The sequence below is a fragment of the Delphinapterus leucas genome, chromosome 2 (assembly GCF_059928025.1).
Source record: "Delphinapterus leucas isolate spDelLeu-1000000601 "Yukka" chromosome 2, BTC_Dleu_Yukka2, whole genome shotgun sequence".
Taxonomy (NCBI): Eukaryota; Metazoa; Chordata; class Mammalia; order Artiodactyla; family Monodontidae; genus Delphinapterus; species Delphinapterus leucas.
This window is the reverse complement of record NC_143130.1, coordinates 154531473-154549997: the sequence shown is the minus strand read 5'-3', so window position 1 is coordinate 154549997 and position 18525 is coordinate 154531473. Positions and strand designations below refer to the sequence as shown.

The 18525-nt window shown below is 45.3% G+C and overlaps 1 protein-coding gene across 1 annotated transcript in view; it reads right to left on the bottom strand.

Moving 5' to 3' along the window:
• Nucleotides 1-18525, bottom strand: part of FLVCR2 (FLVCR choline and putative heme transporter 2) — a 61296-nt gene that overhangs the window by 28855 nt on the left and 13916 nt on the right. Inside the window, exon 2 of the mRNA XM_022576507.3 lies at nucleotides 1761-1902. Within this exon, the coding sequence (XP_022432215.1) occupies nucleotides 1761-1902 (142 nt within the window). The remainder of the gene's footprint in view (nucleotides 1-1760; nucleotides 1903-18525) is intronic.

Here is an 18525-nt window from a genome sequence, read left to right as displayed (position 1 = left end):
AACCAGCTGTTTGGCTAAATTGGTCCCCCAATTGGGTCCAAGTAAAGAAGCACCTTGGTGTGTCCCCAGCCCCCATGAGAACACCTCTGAAAGGTCAGGAAACTGTCTCCAGCTAGAGGAAGCTCTGGAAATGAGGTTTAGTCTCTTGAAGATCAAAGGTCTCCCCCCTCCATCCAGATAACCCTCCAGCCCTGACTTCACAGCCCTGCTCCTTCCTTCTCCGGAAACAGTCCTGGGTAACTTCCCACCACTGGGTACTTCTCAACCATTGTCTTGCCTGTTCACCTCCCCTTCTATCAGGGGAAAGAAATCAAGGCAAGAGTTTTTTTTTAATCTCGGCAACAGCAGCTGTTTGCTCAAGGATTTGGCAACCACAAACCACAGTTTGGATAAGATTTTTCAGTTCTTTATTCATTGAGCAACCATCTGTGCTTACTAGTAAAATGCAAAGTGTAGAAATGGCCTACCTCCAGGATCTCTGCAAAGAACCAGGCCCTCATCTGCTACAAACACAAGAATTTGGAGCTGAGCACATTACAATCTGAAACTTCAAGTCTGGCCGAGATGGTTCTTTCCTGTTCTCAACCACAACTTCAAGGCTTCTCACCTTCCCAGGAACACCAAGTTCTCCATCCAAGAGATCCTGTGAGCTTTGAAAAGCCATCGGGCAGCCCTTCCTCAGCTTGGACCCCGGGGAGGAAATGACACAGTGAGAATAGCTGGATGACATACATGATTATAAAACTGTTTGACTCTGGAGTTGAGGCCAGCAGGAAGGAATGACACCTTTAACGTGTGAGGTGGAACTTTCAGATATTAGGAAAGACAGCTGGTTAACTTTTAAAGACAAATGACTCACTGAAAATGAAAACCTCTACTGAATTTACCACAGCCCATGTGATAGCACTCAGAAGAGAAAAAAGGATATAAATGAACCAAATACCTCAATGATTAAATATACATACATAGAATATTAATAATATTAATAATTATTCTCTGGGGCTGGTGGCTGGGATTAACAGGTACAAGGCTAAGTTAATGGTCATTCTTTTCTTTATGCTTTTTTGTATTTTCTAGATTTTTTCCATAATGAGCGTACCTTATACACATTTTAAAAAAGCATTTTAAAATGTGGGCCCCAGGCATTCCCAGGTGAATGTATGAGAGCATTAGTGTTTGTGGGTCAGTCCTATTTTTTTTTCTTGTGTTCCAGAAATTTAGGGTATGGAGTTAGACAAGCTTAGGCTGGAATCCAGCCTCTGCCACTCACTGTCTAATCTTGAATAATTCCCTTATCTCCTCGTAAGTCACTGTTTCCTCTTGGTTAAGTGAGACTGATGCTGGTACCTCCCCTATAGGGCTGGTACCTCCCCTATAGGGCCATTGAGGAGTCAGTGAGATCAGGCGCACTCAGCACAGGGCCTGTGACATCGTAAGTGCTCACCAGGGCTTCATCAAGGGGATCAGCAGGCTGCCCATTCATTCTAATGAGGTCATACTGGGGAACTGGTTAATTACAACTAACCTTTACTGAACAGCTAACAAAGTACACAGGACCAGCTAGCACTGAATCGGCAGCAACTACTCAGGCTAAAACATTTGAAGACCATTGGAAGCCCGGCTTCCAGTTTCTATAGATATGTTTTATAGATTACATGGGACCTAGAATGCTGCTCTAGGGCCACAATCACAAGGTCCTCACCCAAGTCAGCAGGCCCTCCCTGCCCCCCCAACCCCCATGAGCCTATTAATGACCTTACCGATGATGACAAGGATGAAAAGCAGAGTGGCCACACCTGCTATTATGTAGAACATGATGCTGATGTGGTAGGCAAGCTTGTCCTGGTCTTTGATGTTGGGTACCAAGACAGGAGGGACCAAGAACCCAATGGCAATTCCAAGCTATAGAAGACAGAGACAATCAATCGTTGTATCAATGGCCCAGAGGTGACAGCACACATTTAAGAGCCTCCTAATTAGAAACATAATCCCCAACTTCCAGTCCTTCTTAAACCTCAAACAGGGATTGTTTCCCCCCTCAAGACATCAGAGATCTTTCTTTTGATTGACAGCTCAACTCACACACCCTTGACCACTCTCATTACCACAGACTGTGAAAACGATTATAGTTGGCGTTCTCAATGCTGACAGGCTTTTCTCTGGGTACAAACTAATGAAGAATGGTTCCTATACTCCCATCCCTACGGTAGAGTAAAACAATGCTGGTTTTGCTTTTCGTGCCATTTAAATTCTTGATTTCACTGTATCTGTTCACCTGGAGCTGAGAGACCAGCTGAGGGAAAAATTCTACACCCTACAACCTCAAGAACTTGCATTCAGTGAGAGATAGAAGCCTAATGTCGTTACCACATTTACAAACACAGAGGCTTAAGTTCATTGTGTAAGTTAACTTTGTAATTTATAAAGCATCTGTGGTATGAAGTCACACAACTGCATAGATTTATACACACAGGACATGCGCACATGCAAAGTGGCTATAAATACACATACAAACACAACCCAACAAACTGTAACATCTTATATCTGCGTTGCAGTTCAGACTCCAGTGACCTGAGATAACATGCCTTGGGTGTTTCTGAGGGCAGAAATGCCTTGATTCAGGAGTGACTAGCTGGGACAGAACTCCCCAAACCCTTCTGCCACGCAAAGTACCAAGGTGGAAATTTGAAAATAGTGTGAGAACACACGAAATACCCAGGTCCAAATTGTAAGAGTGAGAGAAGCTGAGTAAGTCTTTTGTGTTAAGGTCCCATGTTTCCTTTATTGAACTGGAAAGCAACTGCAGGTAGAGAAGCAATTTGCTTTCAGGCCAACACCATTCATCCGCTGCCAATGTGCTGATCATCGTTACTGGTTTTCCAGCCTGTCAACTATAGTCACTCAGGGTGGTCACTAGTGATTCTCAGCTCTGAAATACTCTCAAAAGTCTTCATCAATAGGCTCAGTGCAGGGTTGTGCCAATGTACACTGTATACAATCAACAAATCAAACTGATCTTTAAAGCATCTACTATTTGAGGAGATTGGTTCAAGATGGCCGAGAAGGACGTGCTCTCACTCCCTCTTGCGAGAGCACCGGAATCACAACTAACTGCTGAACAATCATCGACAGGAAGACACTGGAACTCACCAAAAAAGATACCCCACATCCAAAGACAAAGGGGAAGCCACAATGAGACGGTAGGAGGGGCGCAATCACAGTAAAATCAAATCCCATAACCGCTGGGTGGGTGACTCACAAACTGGAGAACACCTATACCACAGAAGTCCACCCACTGGAGCGAAGGTTCTGAGCCCCACGTCAGGCTTCCCAACGTGGTGGTCCGGCAACGGGAGGAGGATTTCTGGAATCAGACTTTAAAGGCTAGTGGGATTTGATTGCAGGACTTGGACAGGACTGGCGGAAACAGAGACTCCACTCCTGGAAGGTACACACTAAGTCGTGTGCACATAAGGACCCAGGGGAAAGGAGCAGTGACCCCACAGGAGACTGAACCAGACCTATCTGCTAGTGTTGGAGGGTCTCCTGCAGAGGCGGGGGCCAGCTGTGGCTCACCACAGGGACAAGGACACTGGCAACAGAAGTTCTGGGAAGTACCCCTTGGCATGAGCCATCCCGGAGTCTCTCATTCACCCCACCAAAGAGCCTGGAGGCTCCAGGGCTGGGTCGCCTCAGGCCAAACAACCAACAGGGAGGGAACTCAGCCCCGCTCATCAGTAGACAAGCAGATTAAACTATTACTGAGCCCTGCCCACCAGAGCAACACCCAGCTCTAAGCACCACCAGTCCCTCCCATCAGGAAGCACGCACAAGCCTCTTAGACAGCGTAATCCACCAGAGGGCAGACAGCAGAAGCAAGAAAAACTACAATCCTGCAGCCTGTAGAACAAAAACCACATTCACAGAAAGATACACAAAATAAAAAGGCAGAGGACTATGTACCAGATGAAGGAACAAGATAAAACCCCAGAAAAACAACTAAATGAAGTGGAGATAGGCAACCTTCCAGAAAAAAGAATTCAAAATAATGATAGTGAAGATGATCCAGGACCTCAGAAAAAGAATGGAGGCAAAGATCAAGAAGATGCAAGAAATGTTTCACAAACACCTAGAGGAATTAAAGAACAAACAAACAGAGATGATAATACTATAAGTGAAATGAAGAATACACTAGAAGGAATCCATAGCAGAATAATTGAGGCAGAAGAACAGATAAGTGACCTGGAAGACAGAATGGTGGAATTCACTGCCACAGAACAGAATTTTAAAAAAAGAGTGAAAAGAAATGAAGACAGCCTAAGAGACCTCTGGGACAACATTAAACACACCAACATTCGCATTAGAGAGGTACCAGAAAGAGAAGAGAGAGAGAAAGGAACCGAGAAAATATCTGAAGAGATTATAGTCGAAAACTTCCCTAACGTGGGAAAGGAAATAGTCACCCAAGTCCAGGAAGCGCAGAGAGTCCCAGGCCAGATAAACTCAAGGAGAAACATGCCGAAACACATAGTAATCAAATTGACAAAAATTAAAGACAAAGAAAAATTATTAAAAGCAACAAGGGAAAAATGACAAATAACATACAAGGGAACTCCCATAAGGTTAACAGCGGATTTCTCACCAGAAACTCTACAAGCCAGAAGGGAGTGGCACCATATATTTAAAGCAATGAAATGGAAGACCTACAAACAAGATTACTCTACCGGCAAGGATCTCATTCAGATTCCACGGAGAAATCAAAAGCTTTACAGACAAGCAAAAGCTAAGAGAATACAGCACCACCAAACCAGCTCTACAACAAATGCTAAAGGAACTTCTCTAACTAGAAAACACACGAGAAGAAAGCGACCTACAAAAACAAACCAAAAACTATTAAGAAAAAGGTAACAGGAACAAACATATCGATAATTACGTTAAATGTGAATGGATTAAATGCTCCAGCCAAAAGACACAGATTCACTGAATGGATACAAAACAAGACCCATATACATGCTGTCTACAAGAGACCCACTTCCAACCTAGGGACACATACAGACTGAAAGTGAGGGGATGCAAAAAGATATTCCATGCAAATGGAAATCAAAAGAAAGCTGGAGTAGCAATACTCATATCAGATAAAATAGACTTTAAGTTAAAGAATGTTACAAGAGACAAGGAAGGACACTACACAATGATCAAGGGATCAATCCAAGAAGAAGATATAACAATTATAAATATATATGCACCCAACATAGGAGCACCTCAATACATAAGGCAACGGCTAACAGCTATAAAAGAGGAAATCGACAGTAACACAATAATAGTGGGGGACTTTAACACCTCACTTACACCAATGGACAGGTAATCCAGACAGAAAATTAATAAGGAAACACAAGCTTTAAATGACACAATAGACCAGATAGATTTAACTGATATTTATAGGGCATTCCATCCCAAAACAGCAGATTACACTTTCTTCTCAAGTGCACACGGAACATTCTCCAGGATAGATCACATCTTGGGTCAAAAATCAAGCCTCGGTATATTTAAGAAAATTGAAATCATATCAAACATCTTTTCTGAACAAAACGCTATGAGATTAGAAAACAATTGCAGGGAAAAAAGCGTAAAAAACACAAACACATGGAGGCTAAATAATATGTTACTAAATAACCAAGAGATCACTGAAGAAATCAAAGAGGGAATCAAAAATACCTAGAGACAAATTACAATGAAAACACGACGATTCAAAACCTATGGGATGCAGCAAACAGCAGTTCTAAGAGGGAAGCTTATAGCTATACAAGCCTATCTCAAGAAATGAGAAAAAATCTAACCTACACCTAAAGGAACTAGAGAAAGAAGAACAAACAAAACCCAAAGTTAGTAGAAGGAAAGAAATCATGAAGATCAGAGCAGAAATAAATGGAATAGAGACAAAGAAAACAATAGCAAAGATCAATAAAACTAAAAGCTGGTTCTTTGAGAAGATAAACAAAATTGATAAACCTTCAGCCAAACTCATCAAGAAAATGAGAGAGAGGACTCAAATCAATAAAATTAGAAATGAAAAAGGAGAAGTTACAACAGACACCGCAGAAATACAAAGCATCCTAAGAGACTACTACAAGCAACTCTATGGCAATAAAATGGACAACCTGGAAGAAATGAACAAATTCCTAGAAATGCACAACCTTCTGAGACTGAACCAGGAAGAAATATAAAATATGAGCAGACCAGTCACAAGCACTGAAATTGAAACTGTGAATAAAAATCTTCCAACAAAAAAAGCCCAGGACCAGATGGCTTCAGAGGCGAATTCTATCAAACATTTAGAGAAGAGCTAACACCTATCCGTCTCAAACTTTTCCAAAATATAGCAGAGGGAGGAACACTCCCAAACTCATTCGATGAGGCCACCATCACCCTGACACCAAAACCAGACAAAGATGTCACAAAGAAAACTACAGGCCAACATCACTAATGAACATAGATGCAAAAATCCTCAACAAAATACTAGCAACAGAATCCAACTGCACATTAAAAGGATCATTCACCATGATCAACTGGGGTTTATCCCAGGAATGCAAGGTTTCTTCAATATATGCAAATCAATCAATGTGATAAACCATATTAACAAATGGAAGGAGAAAAACCATGTAATTATCGCAATAGATGCAAGAAAGCTTTTGACAAAATTCAACACCCATTTATGATAAAAACCCTCCAGAAAGTAGGCACAGAGGGAACTTACCTCAACATAATAAAGGCCATATATGACAAACCCACAGCCAAAATCGTTCTCAATGGTGAAAAACTGAAACCATTTCCTCTAAGATCAGGAACAAGACAAGGTTGTCCACTCTCACCACTATTATTCAACATAGTTTTGGAAGTTTTAGCCATAGCAATCAGAGAAGAAAAAGAAATTAAAGGAATCCAAGTTGGAAAAGAAGTAAAGCTGTCACTGTTTGCAGATGACATGATATTATACATAGAGAATCCTAAAGATGCCACCAGAAAACTAGAGCTAATTAATGAATTTGGTAAAGTAGCAGGATACAAAATTAATGCACAGAAATCTCTTGTATTCCTATACACTAATGATGAAAAATCTGGAAGAGAAATTAAGGAAACACTCCCATTTACCACTGCAACAAAAAGAATAAAATACTTAGGATTAAACCTTCCTAAGGAGACAAAAGACCTGTATGCAGAAAACTATAAGACACTGATGAAAGAAATTAAATATGGTACAAACAGATGGAGAGATATACCATGTTCTTGGATTGGAAGAATCAGTATTGTGAAAATGACTCTACTACCCAAAGCAATCTACAGATTCAATGCAATCCCTATCAAATTACCAATGGCATTTTTTACAGAACTAGAACAAAAAATCTTAAAATTTATATGAAGACACAAAAGACCCCAAATAGACAAAGCAATCTTGAGGGGAAAAAAAAAAGGATCTGGAGGAATCAGACTCCCTGACTTCAGACTATACTACAAAGCTACAATAATCAAGACAATATGCTACTGGCACAAAAACAGAAATATAGATCCATGGAACAGGATAGAAAGCCCAGAGATAAACCCACACACCTATGGTCAACTAATCTATGACAAAGGAGGCAAGGATATACAATGGAGAAAAGACAGTCTCTTCAATAAGTGGTGCTGCAAAAACTGGACAGCTACATGTAAAAAAGTGATATTAGAACACTCCCTAACACCATACACAAAAATAAACTCAAAATGGATTAAAGAACTAAATGTAAGACCAGACACTATAGAACTCTTAGGAGGGGCTTCCCTGGTGGCATAGTGGTTGAGAGTCTGCCTGCCGATGCAGGGGACACGGGTTCGTGCCCCAGTCTAGGAAGATCCCACATGCCACGGAGCGGCTAGGCCCGTGAGCCATGGCCGCTGAGCCTGCACATCCGGAGCCTGTGCTCCGCAACGGGAGAGGCCACAACAGTGACAGGCCCACGTATTGCAAAAGAAAAAAAAAAAAAAAAAAACCTTTTAGGGGAAAACACAGGAAGAACACTCTTTGACATGAATCACAGCAAGATCTTTTTTTTTTTTTTAAATTGTTTTCCTTGTTTCTATTTCATTTATTTCTGCTCTGATCTTTATGATTTCTTTCCTTCTACTAACTTTGGGTTTTGTTTTTCTCCTTTCTCTAGTTCCTTTAGATAAAAGGTTAGGTTGAGATTTTTCTTGTTTTTTTTTTTTTAAATTATTTATTTTTGGTTGCATTGGGTCTGCTGCTGTGCACAGGCTTTCTCTAGTTGCAGCAAGCGAGGGCTACTCTTCCTTGCAGTGCACGGGCTTCTCATTGCAGTGGCTTCTCTTGTTGTGGAGCACGGGCTCTAGGTGAGCAGGCTTCAGTAGTTGTGGCACACAAGCTCAGTAGTTGTGGCTCACGGACTCTAGAGCACAAGCTCAGTAGTTGTGGCGCACGGGCTTATTTGCTCCACGGCATGTGGGATCTTTTTGGCCCAAGGCTTCAACCTGTGTCCCCTGCATTGGCAGGCAGGTTCTTAACCACTGCATGACCAGGGAAGCTTTTTTCTTGTTTCTTGAGGTAGGCTTGTATTGCTATAAACTTCACTCTTAGAACTGCTTTTGCTGCATCCCATAGGTTTTGAATCATCGTGTTTTCATTGTAACTTGTCTCTAGGTATTTTTGATTTCCTCCTTGATTTCTTCAGTGATCTCTTAGTTATTTAGTAACATATTATTTAGCCTCCATGTGTTTGTGTTTCTTATGCTTTTTTCCCTGCAATTGTTTTCTAATCTCATAGCATTTTGTTCAGAAAAGATGCTTGATATGATTTCAATTTTCTTAAATTTACCGAGGCTTGATTTGTGACCCAAGATGTGATCTATCCTGGAGAATGTTCCGTGTGCACTTGAGAAGAAAGTGTAATCTGCTGTTTTGGGATGGAATGCCCTATAAATATCAGTTAAATCTATCTGGTCTATTGTGTCATTTAAAGCTTGTGTTTCCTTATTAATTTTCTGTCTGGATTATCTGGCCATTGGTGTAAGTGAGGTGTTAAAGTCCCCCACTGTTATTGTGTTACTGTCGATTTCCTCTTTTATAGCTGTTAGCATTTGCCTTATGTATTGAGGTGCTCCTATGTTGGGTGCATATATATTTATAATTGTTATATCTTCTCCTTGGATTGATCCTGTGTAGTGTCCCTCCTTGTCTCTTGTAACATTCTTTAACTTAAAGTCTATTTTAACTGATATGAGTATTGCTACTCCAGCTTTCTTTTGATTTCCATTTGCATGGGATATTTTTTTCCATCCCCTCACTTTCTGTGTATGTGTCCCTAGGTCGGAAGTGGGTCTCTTGTAGACAGCATATTTATGGATCTTGTTTTTGTATCCATTCAGTGAATCTGTGCCTTTTGGTTGCAGCATTTAATCCATTCACATTTAACGTAATTATCGATATGTTTGTTCCTGTTACCTTTTTCTTAATTGTTTTGGGTTTGTTTTTGTAGGTCCTTTTCTTCTCTTGTGTTTCCCAGTTAGAGAAGTTCCTTTAGCATTTGTTGTAGAGCTGGTTTGGTGGTGCTGAATTCTCTTAGCTTTTGCTTGTCTATAAAGCTTTTGATTTCTCCATCAAATCTGAATGAGATCCTTGCTGGGTAGAGTACTCTTGGTTGTAAGTTCTTCCCTCTCATCACTTCAAATATATCGACGCCATCCCACAGTGACTTTTCTCCAGGAGGAAATCGGCTTTGGCAGTACTTTCATGCCCAGTGTGGAAACCAAAACATAGGGATTGGACTGTAAGCTGCTGCCTCTTCTGTTTTTTTCAGGGCATATTTTTTCCTACTTCTTGAGAGCTGTGTTCAGTGATCGTGCACAGCTCTATACCCAGCTCCTAGTTCCTGAGTCTGTCCCTTAGCAGGAACTCAGTGATGTTGGCTGGCTGGACAGGCAGACAGATGGACGTTGGTGGAAGGTCTTGTCTACGCAAAGCTGGCAGAAATACACGGGTCTGCCCACTAAGGACCACATTCTTTCTACAAACCACATTGTACTCTCAGTGGTAAGGGCAGAAAATGGGTACACGGGGGACTGGGAAGAGGGCAGAATGGCCGACTGGTTTTTGCGCATCTACTAGGCACTGGGTATCTAACAGAGTTTATCTTTTTCATTCAGCCCATGAACTTTTGCAACAAAGACAAAAATGAGAAAAACTGGGGGTGGGCACCCAGCCAGCCTATGGGCACACAGGCGGGTAGCAGAAGAGCTGGGCTCCTAAACAAGTTCTGTCTGACTCCAGGCCCCAGCTCACCTCCTGCCTACCAGGAAATGCTACTGGTGTGACACTAGTCAACACGGAAGCCTGTATTTTCACTCCTTTGAGTTCTGTCTCGCATTTGATAGAACACCACCAGGGTAAAAACCAGAGACCCGCAGCCCAAGTCAGGACAAGAATAATTTAAAGAGTTGATGGAATGCTGCTCCCAAGGGTGGGATCCGTACCTTTCTCACACTCACGAAAAACCAAAGACCCAGACTGTGAATGTAAAGGATTGAAAATCACCATTAACTGGTTTTGACTTGCCTTATGCCCCAGCATTTGTTCTGTAGTTTTATCCTCCTCAACAAAATACAGTCAGGGGCAAAATACACAATACACAGACAGTCTCCGCTCTTCAGAGCCTATGAGCCTCATCACAATGGTTCACTTCACCCCAAAAGAAGATGTTTTACCAAAATGGGGTGAATAAAGGATGGAGAGGCAGACTGGGATACTCAATTTTTGTTTTCGATTTGATTTTTGCCCTTTCTGCAAACTCAAGTGTGATATCTAAACACTGTTGCAATAGCAGCGGTCACGAGCACTTCCAGAGCAAATGTCACAGTTAAAAACATGCCTGTGCAGCCTGAGGGCTTCGGGTGACAGGAAGAAGCCGTACTCTGTGTCATGCATCACTTGTCACTCCAGCTCATGCACTTGGCAGAGCCAAAATAAACCCAGAAACCACTAGGCTGCATCTGGGGTAAGATGCCCACACTTGACCCACAACACAACACAACACGTGTTATGTTGGCTCTGAGATCCACAGAACTACTGTCCCCATCACCATCCATGTGGGGCACCCCTGCAAAGCCCCAAGTCACAACTGAATCCAGGCACAAAGCTGCCCTCCCAGTGCTGCCTGGTCATGAACATGCCCAGACCATCAAAGGAAGACCCTGGGGCTTTCACAAACGGCAGGGAGCTCTGTGTCAACACCATGGTGAGCGCTAAGTCCACTGGAACAAGGACAGACCACTGGTCCCCATCTGAACCCTCTTCCAGGGTCCCAGGCACCTCATCCTCCTGACCCAGGTACTGGCCAGCAGGATCCTGCTCATCTTGGTAGGAGGCAACCACATCAGCAAGCAGGTTCTCACCCGCCCAACCTCATTCCTCCTCAGTCCATTCCTGCCGCAGGCATGCCTGCTGATCAGAGAAAGATGCGCCCACTCTCAGCCCCACGGCTGGGTCCCCATTGCCTCATTCCTTCCCCCTGGGCACAGTCACCCGATCAGGGTGGCATGTCTCTTGCATTTCAGGACTCCCAACAGCTGGCTTTCTGGCGTCAAGGGTCAAAAATGTCCCCTTACTGGGCCAGCAGCTTTCCCTGCAGCAAAGCTCCTGGGCTTGAAGGCTTGCTTCAAACTTGGTCTCCTTATGACCTAATCGGAGGGTCACCATGCTCCTCAAGGAGCTCACACCCATGTGGTTCATTTTAACAGTGAACATTGTTCATTTTGAAGTGAACCCGTCCTCCTTCCTCCTTTCCACCCCAACATCCCTCAGACATGTGATCACTCTACACAGTGGTTGAGGCCTAGGGCTCCAAGTTCAGAAAGGCGTGTGTTCACATACCAGCTCTGCCAGTTAGGAGCTGTCTGGCATGGGCAAGTTAATTCCCCTCTTTGTGCCTATTTCCTAATTCACAAAGGAAGGTACTGCCTGCTTCACACCCTCTAGCTCAGCGGGGTGCTCTGACGCCTAGTGAGCCCATTTGAAAGGACTCCTCTGCAGAATGCTTTACACCAGGAGGGCTCACTCCTCTTCTGCAAGCCTGCCTCTCCCAGCCCGCACGCTCTCCCCCAGCAATGGCGACAGGCAGGGGAGGAGAGGCCACCGGGACAAACAAGACGTGCTTGGTTGACCGATGGCAGCCCCACAGACACCTGCCCTGGCTCTCCTCATCCTTCTCTGCTCATTCTCTCTGCCCTTTCTCAACTCTCAGCCCCCTGGCCTCTGCCCTCTCACAACCACGCTGTCCCGACCCTCCCCCGCCGTCCTTGGACGTCCACATTGCATCAGCTCCCCGCCCCCTTTCAGATGATGTGACCTCTCCCCCACCAGCCTGCATAGCGTGTTCAGGGGCACCTTCCTCGGCGCTGCTCTGACCACGCGGTCCTGCTCAAGGACCCTCAAGGAGCCAGCCCTCTCCCAGGGAGGACCACATCCACACCCCTCAGCCTGCTGTTCTTAGCTTTCTTCACATCCCGTCCCACCTCCATATGCTTCCCTGGATGTCCCCGGACTGGATGATTCACAAGTCCAAGCTTTCATCGACTGGTCTCGACCTTTATCCCAGCAGATTCATTGCTTGCAAAGGCCTCCCTCCTTGAGTCTTTTAGAGCCCATCTCACCCTCAGTTCCTTCACTGAGTTTTCCTTGGTCATGCTAGTGAGGCCTGATCTCCTTGCCCTAAATAACTCCTCTAATCCTTTGGTTTTCAACCTTATTTGTGACACTAGTCTGGTGCCTGGTAAACACAACAGGAGTTTACTCGATAAATGGGTACCGAATGAATGGGCTGCAGTTAAGTGGCATGTCAGGAAAACGTCACTACCCTTCCAGATTAGCCATGAGCCCAGACCTGGGGAAAGATGTCGTTGGAAATTTAAATCTAGACAAGACTCTCAGAGAAAGTATGCTATTTAAAAAAACATCATTGGGGGGTGTTTTAAAATCAGCACCACATGAAAGATAAATTTGGGTTCAATCTAGATTTCCACACACCATGTTTGCTCAAAGCTGATCAACCCCTATGAGCAACGTTAAGCACACAGCAGGACGCCACGCTCGCAAGGGTGTTTTTATGTGATGGGTGACCACATACAGGTGTGTATCTATACACGTCCATATACACTAGCAAGGATCTTAATGATCTAAAGATTGATGAGACGCTAAGTGTCACAGGGTACAACAGTTGAGGAAAACTTAGCTACATAAACAAACGTATGAAAACGTTACTATATAAAGGGTCACTTAAGTCCATGCAGAATTTATGGGCACTAAAATGTGCTACAATTATAGTATGTCTAAATTCCATCCCATACAAAACGCGCCCACCCTCTCCTGGGGCTGCGTGTCTGGACACTGGTACCTCAGGCGTGGCCGTCGGGGCCACCAGCAGGGAGGCCACCGCTACAACCTGTCTCCCAGGACCACGTCCACGTGGGAATTATACACAGCGCTCGGAAGTGACTTCAACACTCACGGCCCATCCCTACACCCTGCTGTGCGCATTTAAACACCACGAAGTGGCGCTGCTAGGCAAGTGTGCACACTCGCTACATAGTTCTGCTCCTATTGGCCAGTGCCAGGTAAACTTAGACGTGTGTTTACACCTCAGTGAAAACACTACACCTCAGTGATTGAAGAATAACTAATTTGGGTAAAATGATGCACAAACAAAGGTTCCAGGATCCCCAACGTGGGTCTCCGTTAGAGTGAAGGTACATGGCAGGAAAGCCAACTCTGGATGTGGAGGAGGCTCAGAGGGCGGTCCTGGGACTGAGGCTTGGATGCCCCAGAAAGAAGCAAGGAGAGCGAGGTGGCTGCTGGGCACGGAAACACTGAACTTGAACAACAGTTTAATCATGAGGACAAGCTCCCAGCCACCCAGGACCACCAGGCAGCGTCTAGGAACCCACCACAGTCAGCAATCACGTGCACACAAAGCCTGCTCACATGATTGTATTTTTGAAATTCCCAAATCCAACCCCTTGGCTTCTTCTAAAAAGGCCAACTGAGGATTAAGGAGGCAGCAGACCTTCAGGAACAAAAACAATCCCACTGACCTGGGGGCAAATCGCCCATGAAAGAGCTTTATGGATTTAAAAGGCTAGGCTTAGGTCCCTAAGAACTTGGGAAGCAGGGTCACAGCTGGTCGACTCTAGACTTTCTTAGAGTCCCTCCCCAATCACAGGGTTTGTCTTCAAATCTGTGATTGTGCTGGTGGCTTATATAACCTCAGCACTCTTGGATTTCCTCAGTCCTTTGGGGAAAAGAGGTTAGGGAAAGGCAAGAAGGGCACTAGTGAAATCAGGACAGCCTATAATCACTGCTTCCCAGGGAAGGTAAGAATAGTGACCACGGCTGACCCATTGTGCTCGCCACGCCACAGTTACTGGCCTAGGCACTATTAAGCGCTATACATATACACACACTCTTTTAATCCCTATTTTTAAATGGAGAAAACTAGCCTTTAGGTACCCTGCCCAGGGTCACAGGACAGCAAGTGTTCTATGTTGGGCTTCAAGTTCAGGCCATGGGTACTAGAGTTTGAACCATTAACCATTTGGCTGAATGTTCAGGTCTTGGCTGTTATCCAAACTGGAAGGAAGGAAACTAACACATAATGAGCACCTACTGTGTGCTAGGCAGTTGCTAAATGATTTTTCACGTTATTTCATTTAATCCCTTCCAACAACTCCCTAAAGTTGTCAGGATTATCTCTGGTTTGGTTTTTACAGATGAGAAAACCGTAACTTGCCCAAGTTCACCCAGCTTCTAATGGCAGAACTGAGATTCAAGCCCATGGCAATCTGACTCCAAACCCCTTGATGAAACAGGTGAATTTCACGGAAGTAAATGCCTCAGAGACCTGACAATATCTCCAGTCTTACACACTCGATTCTATCATTCAAGTGTCCCCCATTTGTCTAGCTATTGGAGGAAGTGACCATGAGAGGTGTGTCCGGCTATAGTCTGTTTTGTTGACCACTTAGTTACACCCTATGGGGTTCCTTGTTCTTATGCAATGCTGACTTTTGGTTGTTTTCCATGTAGGGTGTTTGTTGTCTCCCCAGCTAGATTTTAGCACCGTGAGGACAGAGACATTGACTGACATTTCCTTGTGTGACCCCCTCGCCCCGCGCCCAGTACAATGCTAAGAACAGAGATGGGGGTCAGGAAGTATCTTCTGAATAAAGAGAAGCCTTTTAGAACTGTGCAGCTCAAAAGTAACTCAAGAATTTCCAGTTTCTTCTACAGCAAAGAAGTTGGGCACAGTAGCAATTTGCTGCTTTCAGTCATCAACTCAAGAGGCTCCTGGTGCACACACGCCTCCTTTTAAGGGTAGGTGTTCCTCCTGAAATTGTCCTTGTGACATCTGCAAAGGCTCAGTCCTGGTCTAGGTGAGACCATATGCCAAGGCTCCTCTGCTCCCCTTTCCCCGAGCGCCCACCTCACTGCCGGCTTCTCCACCCAAAGGTCCCTCTCACGACAGAGCTGACAGTCAATGACCATAGGCTCCTAGAACTTCCCCAGTGACTCAGCCGGGGAAGAGGAAAGATGAGGGGCGTCTTTCCAATCACCAGGCCAGCAAAGAGGCAGATGCAGACCATACTTTCTCCAACTTTTGGAGAAAGTGAAAAGCTCCAGGCAGATGCTTTGGCACTTCCACCAACTCCCAACCAGATGCCAGCTCGCAGCAGCCAACAGATGAACCCAAACGTCTTGTGTGGTGTTGCTGCGCTCAACCTTACCACTCCCTGCCTGGTGACAGATGGTGAAACCAGAAGAACTGTTTCCTTTGTCTGATATGTCGCGAGCTGTCATTCCTAAAAGTAATTCATGTGACAAAACATGTTTCTAATCCTCCCAAGTTTTCTTCTGAGTCTGGTTGGGCTTTCTTGGTGACAGCTCTCCCCTTCCAACTTTCAGAGGTGAAACTGAGACCAGGGGGTTTACTCACAGGCAGGCCCTGGAAGAGTGTTTTCTTAAAGTCCTGCCACAGGCCAGACCCACTTCAGGGTCATCCAGAAACAGGCTGGGCTCTAAGTAGATTTTTCCAAAGAGCCAACTTCATAAGGCAACTACCCCTGCCTCATTATCCCAGAGAGATCTGCAAAGAAAAAGAAATCTAAACCTTGCACCAGGAAAACTATTAATCACCCGGACCTACCACCACCCCAAGAAAGCAACGCCATCAGCTCTCGCCCTGGGATTTAGGGAGTTAATCAGGACCTACATACATGAGGTCATCTCCCCTCCTACTTGGCCTGACATTTCCACCACTAGTCACTCCATAAGTAATGCCTTACAGTCTAATCCCTCTTCTCTTACGTGTGAACTCAGGAACTTTTCTATTCACTACTGTATCCTCAGAGCTCAGAACGTGGGTTGGCACAGAGTAGATATTCAATAAATATTTGTTCAAACAATAAATAAAGGCTGTGGTGCACTGTCTCAAAGAAACCACAGCTCCCAAGAATTGACATAAAGGTCAGAGTGCTTGGCCCTATAAATGGAGAGTATAGCCCTTAATCTGAGGTTGTACCTCATGAGATAGACAGCCAAGGGGATGAGAGCCTTCGTTCACTGACTCTCATTTGTCCCATTACCTGCTGTCAACTGGGGAGACACCTGGAGGCTGGCCAGAGTGGATGCAATCCAGGACAAGCAGAATTCAAAGAGAAACAAAGACTGGATGGCCAGGGGCCTGTGTGGTTTACTCGCAAGCGACAGAGATCTGGCCCACAGTGGGGGCACCCTCGTAAAGGACTTGGATTTTTGTGGAGTAGCATGAGAATACAGGGCCAGCGTTCTTGGGCAAATAATGGGATCCCCTCTTCCCTAAGGAGAGACAGAAGAATTCCAGAGAGAGAAAAGTCAATTATCACAGTCACAAGGGCTGTCTGAGCCCCACCAGTCCCCACTTGTTACCATGGGTTGGTGCCACTTGCTAAATGTAAGGGGCCTGGGAGAAAATGTGGTAACATCAGGGCACCAGGCCCTTAGGAGAAGACTTCTTACTCCCGGGACCCATCTCCTGATGGTAGGGGCTAAGTCAGTTCTGTGCTCTGCCACCACTGCCACTTCCTACACTGAAGAGAGGAGCCATCCAAGGCACACAGAGATTAAAAAGCTGCTTTGTGCCTATCTCTGGCAAAAGGCCCTTCTTGGCATCAAAAGGAATTAGAATGGTCCACAGGACCTTAGGAGCTGCACCATGGCTCAAGTCAAAAGGACCAAATCAGCAGGGATGCTCCAGAAACCAGGAGCTCTGGGAGAGGTTCCTACAGCCAGAACGACCAGAACTTTTTCTGAAATGAAGAGCTGACTCTAAAACCAAGAATGCTGAGCCCTGTAAACCGAGGGTACGGCCCCCGAATCCAAGGTGGCTCTTTACCAGATGGACAGGACCTGATTTATGCACAGGAAGCCCTTTCACTCTCTGAGTGTCACGAGGCAAGTCCAGAGTCCTTTTTTCTTTTTTAAGGACACGTAAAAGCCCACATTTGCACAAAATTTCAGTTTTCAAGGCACCTGCACATCCAGCATATAAACTGAGCCTCAAAACCATCCGGTGAGGTGACGAGCCGGACGCCCACAGCACAGGAGAGGCACAGAGCCTGGGAGGGGGCCGTCCTTTTCTCCATCTTGTAACTGAGTTGGCTCAACTTGCTGAAGTTACAGAGTAGATCAGCAGGGAGGTAACGTCGGGACTTCTGATGGTCCCATTCGCAGCCCTGCTCTCTTCCCACAGAGCTTTGCTGAGCCACGACAAGCCACCAAGCAGCCACGTAGCCCAGGAAGACGTGGTCTAAGACTCAAGATGAACCAGGGTCTGATGGGCTCCTTTGCAATGGGGTTTGTTATGTAACTGAGAAATGCATCTGGGTCATCATAAAACGGCTAACAGTTACTCTGTACCTCTTACCAGAGTTCTTTCTGGACAGTGAGTCAGAGGCAGTGCAATGGGTGGAGAGAACATCAATGTCTCTGGGAGTCTCTCAACAAACTCACACTGGTGAGCTGGGCCCTGCAGACACAACTTCCTACCCCCCACAGTAGCCTTGAGAGAACCAAACATTCCCAAGGAGGACTCTCCTTGCTCCACAAATAAAGCAAACCATTGTCAAGATGCCTGTCCCAAGGCCAGAGGCCGAGAATGTCTCTTGGTGGCCCGGTCTTCCCAGGCCTCACCCCCTCAAGTCAGCCAGCCCGAAAGAGGGAGGAGCTCTACCACCTGCAGCTCTTCCTGAGGACCTGCTTCCAAGGCCGTAGGGTTGAGGAAGCAGGTGGAGGGGATTTTCTCAGGAGGCCCACTTACACATAAAAGGTGAAAAAGATTAGTAAGAGGGTTGGGTCAAGCTGCACTCTTCCCCCACCCACCACCCCCACCCTCCCGAGGCCACAGCTGACACGTTATTCGACGGCAATCACAGAACATGCTCTGGAATGTTCCG